The 17,161-nt window shown below is 31.5% G+C and overlaps 1 protein-coding gene across 1 annotated transcript in view; it reads left to right on the top strand.

The window, feature by feature from the left end:
- LOC108904924 (metabotropic glutamate receptor 4-like) overlaps positions 1–17,161 on the top strand; it is a 311,527-nt gene that overhangs the window by 132,153 nt on the left and 162,213 nt on the right. The window contains exons 4-5 of the mRNA XM_018707649.2: positions 867–1,118; positions 10,743–10,917. Coding sequence (XP_018563165.2) covers positions 867–1,118; positions 10,743–10,917 — 427 coding nt within the window. The remainder of the gene's footprint in view (positions 1–866; positions 1,119–10,742; positions 10,918–17,161) is intronic.

Here is a 17,161-nt window from a genome sequence, read left to right as displayed (position 1 = left end):
GAATTGCATCATCTATGAACAACTCTCACAGGAAATGGATGGAATCAGGACTAAGAACAAGAAAAGGCGGAAGTATCTGGCAACAATATGTCTTTACTGTATGCATATAAGGATGTGCAGATAAAATAAGTCGCTTCTTAAAGAAACACAATATGAATAATGTCTACATCTCAAGGACCAGGATCAGACTGTTTTAGACAGATCTGCAAGAACTCCAAAGCCGCTGTGTATACAGCATCTACAGAACTTAAGGTCACTTAAAGAATAACAACAGAGAGATATAAGTTGCGGAGTATAGACCAAATAAAGCACATGTGGTAGACCTAAGTAGTACCAAAAGTTTAGTAAGAGAGAAGACTCTGACCATAATAGAAAAGCAATAGTCGTCCAGAAATATCTAAATATTATTAGGCAAGGGCCTAGACATAAAGCTACCTGAAATCTAGAAAATCTCATTCATAAAAGTATCAGAACTCCACATTTCAGTGACACCGGATAAGAATCAATACACAGAGCTAATTTAAATTCTATTCAGAGCACTTAATCTTCAGATTTAGAGTTGGTTCTAAAGAAAAGAGTGATATGTCGTTCAATTGATCATAATTACATAAAGGTTATATTTAGGTTTAATTCATCTCAGACAAATATATCGATCCAAATCACTTGGTACACTGAATGTTTGAATGATTAGCCGTTTCGTTAAAATGAATGAAGCAAGGAAGTTCAACTAATACTATACTATTCACTTAAAATAAATTATTGACTGTTCATTTTGAATAAAATATTAGTACGAGTACTTTTTGCATCCACTTGTATTTCAATAACTAAAGATAAACTTTCTCTTTATAGAACTTTTATTGTTTCAGGGTGCATTATTTTCGGTTCAGACCAGGAAGTGGCCGAGTTAATGAAGGCAGTGCGGAGATGCAATGCAACCGGAGCATTTTCATGGATAGGCTCCGACGGATGGAGTGCCAGGTCAATTGTGTCGCTGGGAAATGAAGCAGAGGTAGAAGGAACCCTCTCCGTGCAACCACAAGCCAACCCTGTTAAAGGATTTAAGGAATATTTTCTCTCCCTCAACGTTGAGAATAATCCAAGGAATCCGTGGTTTGTTGGTAAGCCTTTTAAAATTCAGTGTGTTTAATTATACGCCTACTTATGGTTACCACGAGAGAATACGGAGACTTATAATTGTAATTCGGATGAAATATAAATTACTAGATTTCATGTTTCGTTTGCCTCGTGTTTTCATTTTCCGGGATATACATGCGTATAAGAATAATCCATATATTACGAGGATATTACATTTCACCCTTAAGGCGATGTAGGATTTCCCATAAGACATTTACGAGCTCATTATTCTTTAATGAGATAATAACCATTGATGAGTTTTTAGATGAAAAAGTTTATATAAAAGATGAAGATAATTGATGTTTTACATAATGATTCACAGGATATTTACACCAAAAGTAATCTTCTATATTCCTACTTTCTATAAATTGGAATTAATAATGCTCATTCCATTAATTACGTGTGACCCTTATACATGGTATATAGTTATACCTCTCATGGCATTGGCAGTGCGTGAACATTGATTGAATGTGTTCTGCTTAGGGTTGTTACATTTGTTGAATTAATTGAATTCCGGGATATTAAGTGCCTGGAGTCTCTAAATGGCGCCGCAGGCGAAAAATTTTGAAATTTTCAAGGTCACGCGTTTTCCTGGCACTTCTGAATTTCAAGGAACAATGAATTTATAAAAAAAATACAGATTTTCACAAGAATGATTTTTGAAATTGATACCTTTTTGAAATATCCATTTACGAATTACCTACTGATGGTATAATAAATTGGAATAAACTAAATATATTTTATTAAATTATTGAATATTGTTTAAAAAAAAAAATCGTTTGTGAAATTTACCAACGATTCAACGAATTTTAATTTTCCTCGGCGTGTTATGATTTTTTCTTTATCTTTTTTTATATATATGTACATTATATTATATTCCGGGAGTTATACGTGCAAATCCGAAATCCGGGACCATACAGCTAATTCCCGGTACAATCACAGAAAATCCCGGTCATACCCATGTGGCTAGATGTTCTTTTAATATGTCGTCAAGATCTGCACTAAAATTTATGAGTCCACGAAACACATCAGGGTTGTCCGAATTTTCTGTCTCGTCGTGTCCGCGAAATGCTAATTCGAAAGCTCCGCAAAATTTTATGCAATCTATGATTTTAGATAATACATAACGATTTTTCGTTACCTGTTCATTGTGTTTCCGTATATTATCCCAATAGGTATGCAGAATCTAACTTACTTCTTATGTTTATTTTACCTAAAGACTTAAATGACTTAAATCTTTCACACTGCATTGTCCATGCTTTATCCCCACCGAAAAGTTAGCACGGAAAACAAAACAGTGTATTTTTTAAATCACACCCGCACACCCACTCTGCTTCTGTGTATACATTAGTGTTAAATTGTCTTTTATAACTTTTACTTCGGCTTGTTCCACTAACTTCAAAATTTAATTGCGGTGTTGGCCCACCTAATTCTTTTATTTTTAGTTTATCTCATAAGGCAGAGAACCAAATAAAGTTTTTTTTAAAACGAAACGCTATTGATTTTAATAACTATAATATCCGTAGACGCCTAAACGAAAATATTCACACGTGCCGTTCGCAGAAATAAACCACCACATACCACGTACGAAATATTACTGCATTTACTGCAGCCTGCAACAGTGGCTGTCGCTGTTGCAGCCGCAAAAACCCATATCTTCGTGTACTGGGTCACGTGCCTGATTAGCCAATAAAAACAAAGGACGCATCTAATTGTTCGCTGTGCACAGATTTGGTATATGAGGTTGCATATATTAAGGAGCGTAGCTCGCGCCGCAATAAATAATAATATAAGCTCCTAGATTTATTTTAGCGCGAGTACATTTGGATTCTTTAAATATTTTGTTGATATTTAATATGATTAAATACATAAACTTTTATGTGTTCTGCAGCTCCGCAGCTCTTATGGTAAAATCGCCACTGACTCATGGTATATACATATAGATTATATCCCTTCTTCTATCATAGCTTTACCCTTGGTACTGTCCTCAATATCAATGTTTTCAAATTATAATTTTTTAATAATTAAAGCTTTCGATTATTTATAGTTATTATAGCAAAAAGCTTACTGAGATATAACGACTCAAAAACAAAACACATTTTTTGTAATTTATTTAAAAAAATGAAAATTAATTAAAAATCAATTAAAGTGTGAAGAATCTCTAACTTACAAAAGAAATCTTTGAGCATATTGGAAATGTAGAGTGTGAAAAGAAATCTAGAAAAAAACCGTTTTAAATGAGTGAGATAAAAACAGTCTTAGTACATATTTGATAATATCCAGAACATACGCAGATATTTATTTTCTTAATAAATTCTCAAATTTTTTGGTTTACTAATATTTATAAATCTGCCACTCAAAGTTTCTTTTATTTTCTAAATCTATACTTTACTTTCATACTTTATAATCTGAATATTTTCGATTATTAAAGTAGTAATAATATTAGTAACACATTAGATTATCCTGTGACCTTGCGCCATATTTATGTTATGAATTTTTAAAAACTCCACAAATACGTTATTCATTTTAAAAGGACTATGCCCTACACATGTTCAATAGCACAAAGATCTAAAGATTTTAGTGGCCGTAGTAAGATACTAATTAAATGTTAAAAAAGACACCTACTGTCTACTTGTCATCGAATCCCGCTTGTTTAGGTGTATATGCACTCATTTTCCTGTGAGAAGACGTACTTTTTTTTGTTATGGAAAGGAATGTTATGGTGCTGCTTGTAGCAGAAAATCTCCTGTAGTTTTCATTAGGAATACTTACTTATGTCTGTCTACGAGATGTTCTGGAATACCTTTTCATCATTAAGACGACAAATCCAATTTTTTAATAATATAATGCACGTCTATATGTAGCAAGATTAACACTGAACTACCTTGAGCATGCTACAATCAATGAATCCTTTGCTCCAGCCATCAACATCGCCAGATCTTTCCCCTATCGAGCATGTATAGGACGTTATCTGTTGAAACACATTATCCTCCAACCCTGGCGGCAGGCACTTCATCGTAACATGCCTCAACAGAATTTGACCTCACCATAAATGCCTAGACGAATTAATGTGTAACATATCAATATATTAACTTTAATCCACGGTATGTTTACCAAATTGATTTAAAATTTTACTAGCTACAATTTCCTGAATGTGTATAAAAAAATATAGAAATAAAATCATAAATACTGATATTCAGTTTCTGTCTTTTAGTCCAGACGGTATCTGTTTCAAAAAGCCATATTTGGGTGAATCGTATATCCATGGAGATTTTTGGCTTTTTGGCTTTCAAATATCACTTGAAATGAAAATTTTTCTATGCGCATAAAAAAAACGTGGGCTTAACTTTTGGCGGCACAATATGTTAAAAAAATTGGAAAAATGTCATATTTTTCTTCCTATTTAATTATGTATCTTTTCAAGAGTTGATTTTAGGCGAAAATGGAAGAGGAAAAAAATGTTTGTAATTAAATTTTTTACAAAACATGACTAGTTACAAATCGAATGAATCATGATTATTATGGTAAAAATCGAAAAAATCGCAAAAATGGGGTTAAAAAACAATACTTTTTAGGGAATTTTTTTGGGGTATTTAAATTGGGTATAGGACCTTTATACTTGGCTCAAAAAAACTTCATGTTATGTAGAATTATCACACCAAATTTCATCAAAATCGGTTCGATAGATTTTGCATAATAATTTTGCAATCCAGATTTTGAAAAAAAAATTGCAAATTTTCAAAATTTTGCACAGCAAAAACCAAGGCCCTTAGATACTTGAAAATTTAATCACATATAGAAGGGCTCTCAAGCTTTCAAACTTTTTTTGAAAAATTCGAATCCGTCAATTAGGAGAGCTCTGGCGCTTGTTTAAACATTGGTCGAATTTTTGTACTTATAAACAATTAGAATAACTTTGTGAATATTCAATCAAATCAAATTTTTTAAAGCAGGTTTTAAAAGTTCTTGGAAAGACGCTTCTTTAAAAAAAAAACAGATCGATTGATCAATTAGTTACGTAGTTATAGCCGTCATTTACACTAAATGTACTGGGACATCCGGGCTAATTTTTCGAAAAATACCTTTGGTATTCCGAGTACTTACCAGGTCTAAGATTACAATACTTTTCTTCATTGGCAACCTACTTTAAAACGTGTTTAAAGTTATTTATGCAAGCGAGAAATTCAATAAAATCGTACGGGTGGTGGTGGTGGGGGAAGCAGAGAGCGCGGCCGCTTCGGCCTGCTCGAAATTGAATCGGCTATAACTACGTAACTAATTGATCAATCGATCTGTTTTTTTTTAAAAAAGCGTCTTTCCAAGAACTTTTAAAACCTGCTTTAAAAAATTTGATTTGATTGAATATTCACAAAGTTCTAATTGTTTATAAGTACAAAAATTCGACCAATGTTTAAACAAGCGCCAGAGCTCTCCTAATTGACGGATTCGAATTTTTCAAAAAAAGTTTGAAAGCTTGAGAGCCCTTCTATATGTGATTAAATTTTCAAGTATCTAAGGGCCTTGGTTTTTGCTGTGCAAAATTTTGAAAATTTGCAATTTTTTTTTCAAAATCTGGATTGCAAAATTATTATGCAAAATCTATCGAACCGATTTTGATGAAATTTGGTGTGATGATTCTACATAACATGAAGTTTTCTTGAGCCAAGTATAAAGGTCCTATACCCAATTTAAATACCCCAAAAAAATTCCCTAAAAAGTATTGTTTTTTAACCCCATTTTTGTGATTTTTTCGATTTTTACCATAATAATCATGATTCATTCGATTTGTAACCAGTCATGTATTATAAAAAATTTAATTACAAACATTTTTTTCCTCTTCCATTTTCGCCTAAAATCAACTCTTAAAAAGATACATAATTAAATAGGAAGAAAAATATGACATTTTTCCAATTTTTTTAACATATCGTGCCGTCAAAAGTTAAGCCCACGTTTTTTTTTATGCGCATAGAAAAATTTTTATTTCTAGTGATATTTGAAAGCCAAAAATCCAAAAATCTCCGTGGATATACGATTCACCCAAGCCAAAACAGATACCGCTTGGTCTATTTGTAGACTTACTCAAATATAACACACATATTTGACTGTTCGAGATTCAAATTAAAGTTAGACTAATGATTTAAGTTAATACCAATAATCAGGTGTTCTCTGAGTATATTTAAAAAATTTTACAGTAAACACTTGATCGCTAAAAGATGTTGAATATAAAAGTGAATTACCTTGTGGAAATATGAATGGATTTGAAACACCATATTTATTTATTTTTATTATTTAAATTATTATTATTTAAATTTATGTATGGAATGGTCACATACATCACTTTTTGTAGACTGAAATTCGCACCTCACATATTCCAATATCAATCGTGAGACGTGCATATACGTCGATACAGTTCACCTTAATTGCTAATTTAAGCCATCATCGGTTGAATACATATTATTTTTTCCGTTCAGAAAAGTGGACTGTCCATAATGAGTTACCTGGTATGTTGTAGACATGGTTTCACCGTTTAAACATCTAAAATAATTTTCCATACTTAACAAAATAAGATAGAAAAAATTATTTTAAAATAAAAACTTTCGACTTATTTTGATAAATAGAATGCACTGCTCTTTAATCCCTTTATTAATTTAACTAGTATTGTTTCCTTTCAAAAGTGTAACCGTGTTTAAGTTTATAAAAGGCAGGTGGTACTTAATATCTAGAAAAGGGAAGTAGAAAGAAAAGTAAAATTTGATCGACTTAACTGTAACTAAGTTCAATATCAATTGTTTGAGCATCAAGGTTCTTCTATAATGGATACTGGTAGGTTTTATTTCAGTATGACGCATATACAGACGTTAAAAGAAAAAACTGTTTCGTAAAAATACGTCGCTCCCTATTGATAGAGTGTCTCAAAGTAACTCAGGAATTGAATTGTGGACCATTTTCATTCCGAAAAGTTGGCAGCATTGTGCAGGGTCACATGTTGAATTAAACACGTTGCGGTTAGACAAAATGGAGCGCGATACGAAGGATGAGCGAATGAAGATTGTTAAAATTCATTACAAGTATGGAGAGTATGTAGCTGAGACCATGAGCAAATTACGTGGAATTTTCAGTAGAAGGAATGCCCCGAATGAAACAGCTGTGAAAAATTAGTTGCTAAATTTGAACAAACAGGTTTGGTTGCAGACAATAAAAAAAGAGGTCGGCCTCGTAGTGGCCGTACAGCCGAATATATTGCTGCGGTGAGTGGCGGAAATTCCGTAACATCAGTGCTCCATCGGTCACTGTAATCAAACAAAAAGTACTATGCAGCGGATTTTAACAAAAGATTTGCATCCGCATCCCTTCAAGATTCAACTAACCCAGAAATTAAAACCAGACGACCATTAATGCGTCGGATATTCGTTAATTGGAAGTTGTTTGGAGAATCAACAAACGAGCGGTGATTTTGCTAGGAAAATCATCTTTAGCGACCAGGTGCATTTCCTTCTTAGTGGGTATGTGAACAAGCAAAACTGTCGAATTTGGCACAGAGACAATCCTCGCGTCATTAAAAAACGACCACTCTATACCCAAAGAGTGACAGTGTGGTATGGATTTTACGCTGGTGGTGATTGGTCTGTTCTTTTTTGAAAATGAGACTTGAACCGCAATGACTGTCGAGATATGTTATTGAACTTTTTAGGACTCATTTGGATGGCATGGAGTTGGGTAACAGGTAGTTATACAGCAGGATGGTGTCACCTGCCATATGGCACGTGAAGCTATACACTTGTTACGGCAAAAATTGAATGGAATACTCATCACGTATAACGGTGAAGAGAATTGATCATCAAGATCATGGCGATCTTACTATTTCCTGTGGGGTACTCGTAAAGTAGAAAGTTTATTCTGTTCAAATGATTACCATTCCTGAATTCAAGACAAAAATTTGGAGAGTTATCAACGAAATTCAGCCGCAGGTATGCGAAAATGTGATATAGAATTTTCTTAACAGAAGTCTGTTATGCCAAACGAATCTGTCCGATATCATCTTGTCATTAATAAAAGCTTTTTTCCTCATATGAAATCCTGCGTTTCTTTTGGGACACCCCTTAGTTCATTTTGTGACCGAACCAATCTCGCTGTTGTTTAAAAAGAAAAGTGGCGGGAGGACCCCGTCATAGAAGAGCTAGGATTCTCGAATAACTGAGACTGATCTTCCTTACATCTTCCTTCATCGAATATTACAATTATTTTTCGCATCTTCGTTCATCTGTGTTGGATAGTTGTAAATGTTTAGATTTTAAGTAAAATGAAAATCTGCGTGTATATCGTGATATAGACAAGGAAGAAATACCACTACGATTATGCCCAAATATCTAAAACGAGTTTACGGGAACTAGTTAAAGTAACTACTAAATGGTAGCTTGTATGAAGAAAAACCACTCTCTACATATTCCATGGAATTCGAAAACAAAAATCTATACGACTATGCTGCATTGAATCAGTTAAAGCAATCGGACTGCAAATACAGAATAAATAAAGTAGTTAAAACAACTACAGTATTTTCGACTATACTTTCCACTCCATTTAAGAGGTTTGAAAACCATCATTATATTCCATAGACTCAGAGCAAAAAAAACGTCTAAATCATATTTAAGACAACCTCGCAATATTATAAATATTCTGCACACAAAAGTTTGCGGGCAAGATAGTTAAACAACTACAATAAGGCCAGCTAGGCTCTCCAGTTAAGATGGTTAGTTTGCTTTTAAATATTATAAAAACCCGCTTCCCCATGTACTATCGTACAAAAGAAAAAAATGTAACAGGTTCTCATTCTCTAAACGCAGCAGGTGCGGCACAGATAAAATAATCTGGTTAGCTGTCGATAGGGAGTAACTGATTGGTACAAAACAGTTGTTTTTTTTCTTTTAACATATTATGTATATGCCTATATCATACTGAAAATTCGTTCCCTTCCACAATCTGTCCTAGAAGAAAGAACATACGAGGGATAGTTCGATATGGTCATTTAATTTCAATGATACAATTGCATCTTACATTAAAAATTGAACATTACAAAGATGACGATAATGGTATATAATTTAAACAGATATTTCTAAAATCAAATAGAAATTTATATAAAGAGTTATTAGCGAAATTAACTTTCATCGTAATCATATTTAGTGACAAAGCACTATACATTTTCTTTATGTGAACACCTCATTATGAAAGACCTTAAAAAACAGTTTAATGATATTAAATTAATTATAGATAAGATGATACAGGATAAATTACAATTGTATCCAGTTTTCATAATAATAGAACACATAAGGATACAGTGCGGTTTTTGTAAACCTGGGAATTGTTGTTACTAGTTTTTTATCTAATCTTTTAGTAAAAAGTAGGTGCATACTTTATTAGTGACTTTAGTCTATACCATTGGAGTATGTTTAAAACTGTTTTGCTTATAAATTTATTTTTATTTAAATAAAATGTGATATAATACTACACGATTTATATCCAAACTAAAATACAGTAGACTTTTCAGAAATTAAGTTCTGTTTAATTAAATCTTTAATTAATGGAAATAAAATCAAATCTTTTTTGTGGGAAATAAACCGCAATGATATATTGCTGTCGGTGAAATATACTGTATTTCCAGTAGGCGCTAGGATTTACAGTTAATGAATATTTAAAATAGACTTTTCTCTCTTTTAATTTATTATCATTGGACTGCTTCTTCAATATAATATTTAACTTATTAGACTAGGCAAGGGCATCCCAAGGGTAATGAATATTTTCAATAAATTTTTGTCTCAAACTTCTTCTTATATTTTTCTGATAAAATAACTACGAGATTTGAATTGGAAATATGAGGTAATGAATTCTGAATGTGGTCGTACAATTTTTAGTTTTTGTGGCAATAGAAAAACTAAAACTATTTAACTAACTACAATTTAGTACAGGGAGATGTAAATTGTATCTTATATTTGATGCTTTAGTAGCACCATCAAAGCAAAAAAATTATACACAAAATATAGAATGGATATTCAAAACTTGTAAAACTTATTTTACTTATCTATTACTATAACAACATTGTGATACAGAACATTACATCAGCCATCCTTTGTATGAATACAGACTACTAAATACATCATCATTGAACTACAGTATTAAAATTTATAATGATATATTAGGATGTAATAATATAAATCCAACAAATATCATAACATAATAATCAAGTCGCGAATAGTGCTGTACTGGAAACTATTGCATTTTCCAGTAACGCAATGCAATACGATTTACGGTAATTAATATACAGGGTTATTCACATAACATTCTCTCCTCCCCCCTTATGAAATGCAACTTTCAATTGTGTTCTTAAGGAGGTACAGTTTTACACACAAGAAAATTTTTTACAATTTTGGCCCGCACCTTATATTTCTAAGAAAGTAAAAAAGATAAGAGGCTAGAATGTTATGTGTCACATTCAAATAAATTAGCCTGTACAAATTTTATAGTTAGTTCTAATTATAAAAACAAATTTTAATCCTCCTCAATTTAACTATATGTGAAACATGGACAATTATTTTATTCCCATTTCTCTTTTTCAGAGTTTTGGGAACATCACTTTCAGTGTAAATACCCTAACAGCTCTAGGACCCCATACAATATCAAATACTCCAAAATGTGCACCAGAAGAGAAAAACTCACAGAGCACAATACAATTTTTGAAGATCAGCTGCAGTTCGTTTCTGATGCTGTTTTGGCTTTTGCGTATGCTATAAGGTAAGTCAAAATTACTACAAATGCAATCACTCCACAATAGTATATTATAATAAAAAATGTTGAAGAGCGTTTTGAAAATATCTTTACTAAAACATTTGTGAAGTATGATATGGAAATGCTTCGAATAAACACTTCTTTAATTCCATCGATTTTCCGCATATGTGGATCGAAAATTTATATAATGCGATCTTCAACTGTTATTTTCAAAGAGAATGTGTAAACTATAAAGATACGCTAAACAGGAAATAGCAATTCAATTAAAAGATTTTTGCAGTAGTATGAAAAGATAGGTACCTATATTTCCGAGAAAAAAGTCCATAGAACCATTTGAGTGACACTAAAAATATAACACCCAAATGATTTTCAAGAAATATGCATATTTTAAAATATATCGATTACCCTGTACTTTTCTCTGAGGTACAGAATGTTTATTTTATCATAGAAATAAACCGCTAAACATGAGATTCTGTTGACACTATTTAGAAAATATATGTGTATATATACTGATACTATACACAGAACAAAATGGAAACTCGACTATACAGCATCCAGTAAATGAAGTGACACTGCAGAATAGGGTCACTCGCTCAATGATCCTAGTCCTGAAATTGCAGGCTTTCAATTTTCGACAAAGCTCAAGAGTACAGTAAACACCACTAACCAACTAGTAGTGGAGTGAATTAGGACTACTATATCTACTTGGTTTATATATATTGTAACGAATTGGATTTGTACACAAAGAATCACGAATGAAAATTACCTGACCGAACTTTGGATCATAAATAAAAATTAATTATTAATATAGCAAACAATAAAATAGCATAAAATTGTTAATATAAAGATTCTGAATATATAATAAGTATCAATTAAAGAATATCACATAGTATAAAATTAATAATTTTAATTTAATTCTCAAATTCAGTACAGTGAGAAAACAGAATTTAAACCCAGAGTGACATATATCAAATAAAAGCCCAATATCCATAGATGAATCTGAAATGCATATTTTGGGTAGACGAGTAACTGTAGAGAAGATATCTTAAATGAACTGAAGTCATATATGAAATTTTTTATCAAATGTCAAATTAAATTATATAATTGTTATCAAATGTCAAAACTAAAGTTGGCTTTACAAGTACCTGGAGATAACCTAGAAAAAGAACATAAAATAAAGAATATTTTAATAACTAGTGATAGAATTGTTTGTTAAATTAAAAGGACATTGAAAAAAATGTATTAGTTATAAGGAGTCTAGTGAAAAGTGTTGTAAAAAAAAGGACATCCAAGGACTAGAAATTCTGTGAAGAGACCTTAAAAAAAATTAAAACCAGAAAATTCTAGAAGGATGAGAAACAAAAGTTTGTTGATTGGTTACGGCTTGGGTTTTGGAAAATGCAGAGAGTAAAGAAGCAGCTCCACAAAATTTAAATTTGTTAAAGAAAGAATAGTCAAGTAAGAAAATTAAACTTACCATAAAAGTTAAAAGTTTGTGTGTTTTATCAAAAAACACAAGAAAGAAATTTACCATCGAAAAAAAAATTCCTGTACCAGTTGTGAGCGAGTACAGAGAGGTTTCCAATGGCCCCATAAATGGTATGCTGAACATCTATGCAGTTTCCAATAAGGAAGAAGTACAAGCTAGCGAAAATCAGGTACCTAAAATAAAATTTAAAGTGCACTAAAAACAAACATATAGCTATATCCTATCAATAATATTTTTCTATCGCATCAAACCATAGTTAAAAGATGCAGAATAAATTAAAGAACTTACCTGACTAAAATTAAATCAAGCCCAACAATCATAATTCCAAAAAACTTTACAAAACTCTTGAGATCGATCTAAATTATCAATACAACGGCCATATTTAATTGGACTAGAATTGTATGTCAAAAAGAGATTATGCCCTATCAGATAGGCAAAATACAATACATGTTAAGAATTGACTAATTAAAAGTAATTGCTTATAGAGTTAAAACTTTTTTATTTAAAAACAATTTTTTTTGTATTGTATTTGATTGTGCTAAATTAGATAAGACTACAAAATTGATAAAAATATTTTTTATTAGTGTTAAAAAAGGTATTTATAATTTGAGCTACAATTTAAGTTATGAGTCAACCCACAACAAAATTTGTTTAATAAAATTGTATTAAAGTTTAAAATCTATTTTTTTTTGTGTTGCATTGTATTTGTGTATAAAAATCAATAGAACCGACTCCTGAGATCGAAAATAGTAAAACAAGCATCTAACATTTTAGCTGGCAAGGGAAAAGGTAAAGTACAGGGTGAGACAAAGAACGGTTTGTATTTCATAAATACCATTTACACAAACAAAATAAAATAACACAACACACCACACAACAAAAACAACTCGGGCAAAAATAAATATTATTTAAACACAACACAACTTTGACACAAAATTATATATTTCATAACAATATACTCAAGCCTAATTAAAATGTTTAATTTAGAAGTAACTAGTGCTTAAAACAAAACTATAGAATTTATTTTATTATCGCCAGTTGTGAAGTGTTCGTCAAACTAATCCCCAGAAATAAGTACATCTGATCAATTTTTTAATTAAAATCAATGAAACCATTATAGAACTTGAATTCATGATTCTCGCAACTGAAACAACATAAAAAAAACTTTGGGCGCACTATAGTTACTATATTCTATATTATTGTTGCGATATATTGTACGTGCAGCTAGTATGAGTTTAAACCATACTCATTCTTCTTGCAGAGGCAAACACTAACTCTACTGTTGGTATATTTCTGATATTCCAAGTTGACAGAAGTCCTGTCCACAAGTATTCTTGTGTTTTCACCATTAAAAAAAAACACCCCGATAAAGAATATGCATGGAATAGCATTTTCGTTAGCACCTCACATGGTACCCACTTAATGGAAACTTCTCATAACAACCCCTAAAAATCTTAATGTTGATTCTATTGAGTAGGTTAACTCTCCAATATGCTTGCCATCACTTCATAATTATTATACCCCAAAACTAACGTACACTCAAAAAGCTTATACTCGTACTTTATAGTATCTTTAAACTTCTGCTTTATTAAGGCTTTTGGACGTAAAATGGAACAAGGAATATATTTTGAAGTTTCTTCACGTACCTACCAAATATCTAGAATGTAAAAAAGTTATGTTAGAGCAGCTTAAGAGTTATGTTTTGGTAAAGACTGGTAAAATGATTTTCCTTTCGTTCATGTACATTCTGCCCCCTTCTGCCAACATTCTCCACAAGTTAAACATTTTCTTAAAAAGTTCATTTGTGCTATTTACATAATTTAAGAAACGGACAACTTTAGGGAATACTTTATCCTTTTGATCTCTTCTGTATTATTTGACGATAATGGTAGAGTCAAGTATTACAGAAATGTTTGAGCTTTAAATTAACAGATTAAATTAGTACTCCACAAATTAATGTTACTTTATGAACGGTTGAAGTTCACTATATCCATATTTAATAAAAGCTATTATCAGTGGAGAAGAAAATCTGGCTTTACGTTGAAGCGAAGTGTTTATAGTTAGAAATTTCATAACGAAAAACAAATTTATCTAAATCCTTGTCTACAATATTATATAAGGTGGTCCAAAATATTTCTTCTATATTTTTAGAATAGATATTGCATTTATAAACTGTATTTCGAAAATGGACAATAAGGGTGAGAAATTTGCCCAGTACTATTTACGTTACATAAGAAATAAGTTAATAGTGACTATATTCAAAACATTTTTTATTATATCTCGTTTTAAAATTTCTTTGAAATATATATTGACCCCTAAGTAAAAAAGGTACCTATACTTTTGAAAAAAAAATTTGCTGTTTCCGAGAATAGTGACTTTTAAGATACTTTTCTTATTTTTCGGGAAAAAATTTATAATGAGGTACCCCTATTTGTTACGTAATATTTATCCCTTACAAAAATTGTGATGTTTCCTTCGTTGACTTTCTATCGTATGGATCGTATTACGTATGTCATTTTCCCATTGTGTTAAATTACGATTGAAATAAGCTGTATTTTTTAACATTAATCTACTTATTTAAAGTCTTAATTTGGTATAAATATTTTATATTTAATAAGCTACTCTTCTAAAAATAAGGTATAACTTATTAATTAATTAGTTTTTCTATCGTTTCTAATCTATAATTTTTCTCCAATCGTAAAACATTTGCAACAATTATGTTTTTAATATCAAAAGGTAGGAAATCTTTCGAGTTGTACTTAAGCACATCTTAAGCGATTTTTTATGTGAATTAAATTATTATTATTTTTTATTTATTCCATTCACTGTTATTCAGGTTTCGCAAAATGTAATTTATCTTTCATTAGTTTTACCTAGTGAAGCATTCTCATGAGAATAAAAAACTTTCCATGAATCTTTCCAGAAACTTCCCAAGTAAGACTGTCTGGGGTACATTAATCTTTTAGTGAAAAGCGTTCGTTGAGGTAAAAGTTCATGTAACAATTTAAATCACTAGTACTAAACGCGAAAGTCGTCGAACATAAAAATAAAAATTATTTTTTCTGTTTTATTTACATTGATTGATAGCTTTCTTTTATATTTTTTATTTGACAATATTGGATTATTATGCTTATTTAATGCTGTGTTATTATTAGAGATAGGATATGTTAGGGCGGCTGCAATGTGGTACAGGGTTGGCTTTAGGCCGGATTCTCTTTTATGTAATTTTATTCGAACAAAAATTGACACAACCATTGCCTACTTATAACTGCACTCTTTACATTATAAGAATATGTATGTAAGTGTTTTCATAATAGTATAAGAAAATGGAACATATAATAAAATATATACTTAGGTATAATATGTAATAATAAGTACCAGCAAAATTTAAAAAAATAATAACTTCTTACTCATAAAAAAAATAAAGTTGTCCTAAGTGTTCCGCGGTTAAGCGTTTCCGGCGATCGGTAAATACCCATTTCAAAAACGAAAATAACCGTTCAACATTTCTGAAGTTGCAGGCGCATGTACAGGGTAAGGCGTGTATAATCTATAAAAATTAAACTACAGCTTCCTGATGATATTTGTAATAGAAAAGTCTTATACGAAAAAGGTCTATCTTCGCGTTTTTTTTTGTAAATTATAGTTCATTTATTCAACGAAATTGAAGGCCGACCCTGCGCTATTTATTAAAAACTTTGGAAATGTTTTTTGCGACTCGAGATGCAACCTTATAATTTAAGTCGGTATAATCTAATACTAGTAATACTAAAAGAAGGTTAGGTTACATCGTCAAAAAATGTGTGCAGTCAACTCAATTTGTATTTGTATTGAATTCATTATCCACTTAATTATTAAATATTAAGCATCGTCCATCGACCCATCAGTGTTAAAGAGTGAAAGATTCTAGACAAAAGTTTTTATTTTGTAATTCCACGATAGTGACAGTGTAATTTTTATAAAGAAGTAAAAATAAGAATAGCGCGCCGATTACATTAAAAACGAGATTCTTATATCTTACTTTGCTTAATTTTTTAGTTTGTGCACAAACTAGTTTTACAATGAACCGAGAAAACAATGCATTTACTATTCGAACGTGTCGATATTGTGTTAGTGTATGGTGCAGGCGGAGAAAATGAGCACGTGGCGACTAGGTTGTACCGGGAACGATGGCCACAACGTCACTTCCCGTGTGCAAATACAATTCTACAGTATGTTCAGCGGCTGTGGAAAGTGTTATTCCTCGAGGAGAAGGACGTGGTCAGCAAGTAAACCTTAAAGTTGAAGAGGCAGTGTTGGAAAATCTTGACGAAGACCCCACAATTAGTACTCGACGACTCGTACAGCAAGTAGGAACCTCATCTCGTACCGTAAATCGCATCTTAAGGCACTAGCTGTTGCATCCCTATCATCTGCAACCAGTTCAACAGATTTTACCCCCGGATTATGATCAACGAATGCGTTTTTGCAGATGGTTTTTACGGCAATGTGCCAATCAAGTAGACTTTTCTGCTTATGTTTGTGTAACAGATGAGGCGATATTTACCCGTGATGAAGTGAATCTCCACAATATGCACGTATGGTTCGATTAAAACCCTCACGCGATTAGGGAAACTCATTTTCAACATCGGTTGTCAGTAAATGTTTTGGGCTGGCATAATAGGCGATGTACTTGTAGGTCCCTATTTCTTTGAAGGACGACTAAATGAATGAATATGCTGACTTTTTGGAGAACCGGTTGCCTGAATTATTGGACGATGT

Source organism: Anoplophora glabripennis, unplaced genomic scaffold, assembly GCF_000390285.2.
Source record: "Anoplophora glabripennis isolate ALB-LARVAE unplaced genomic scaffold, Agla_2.0 scaffold194, whole genome shotgun sequence".
Taxonomy (NCBI): Eukaryota; Metazoa; Arthropoda; class Insecta; order Coleoptera; family Cerambycidae; genus Anoplophora; species Anoplophora glabripennis.
Note: the sequence above shows the minus strand (reverse complement) of the source record. Positions and strands in the feature narration are given on the sequence as shown.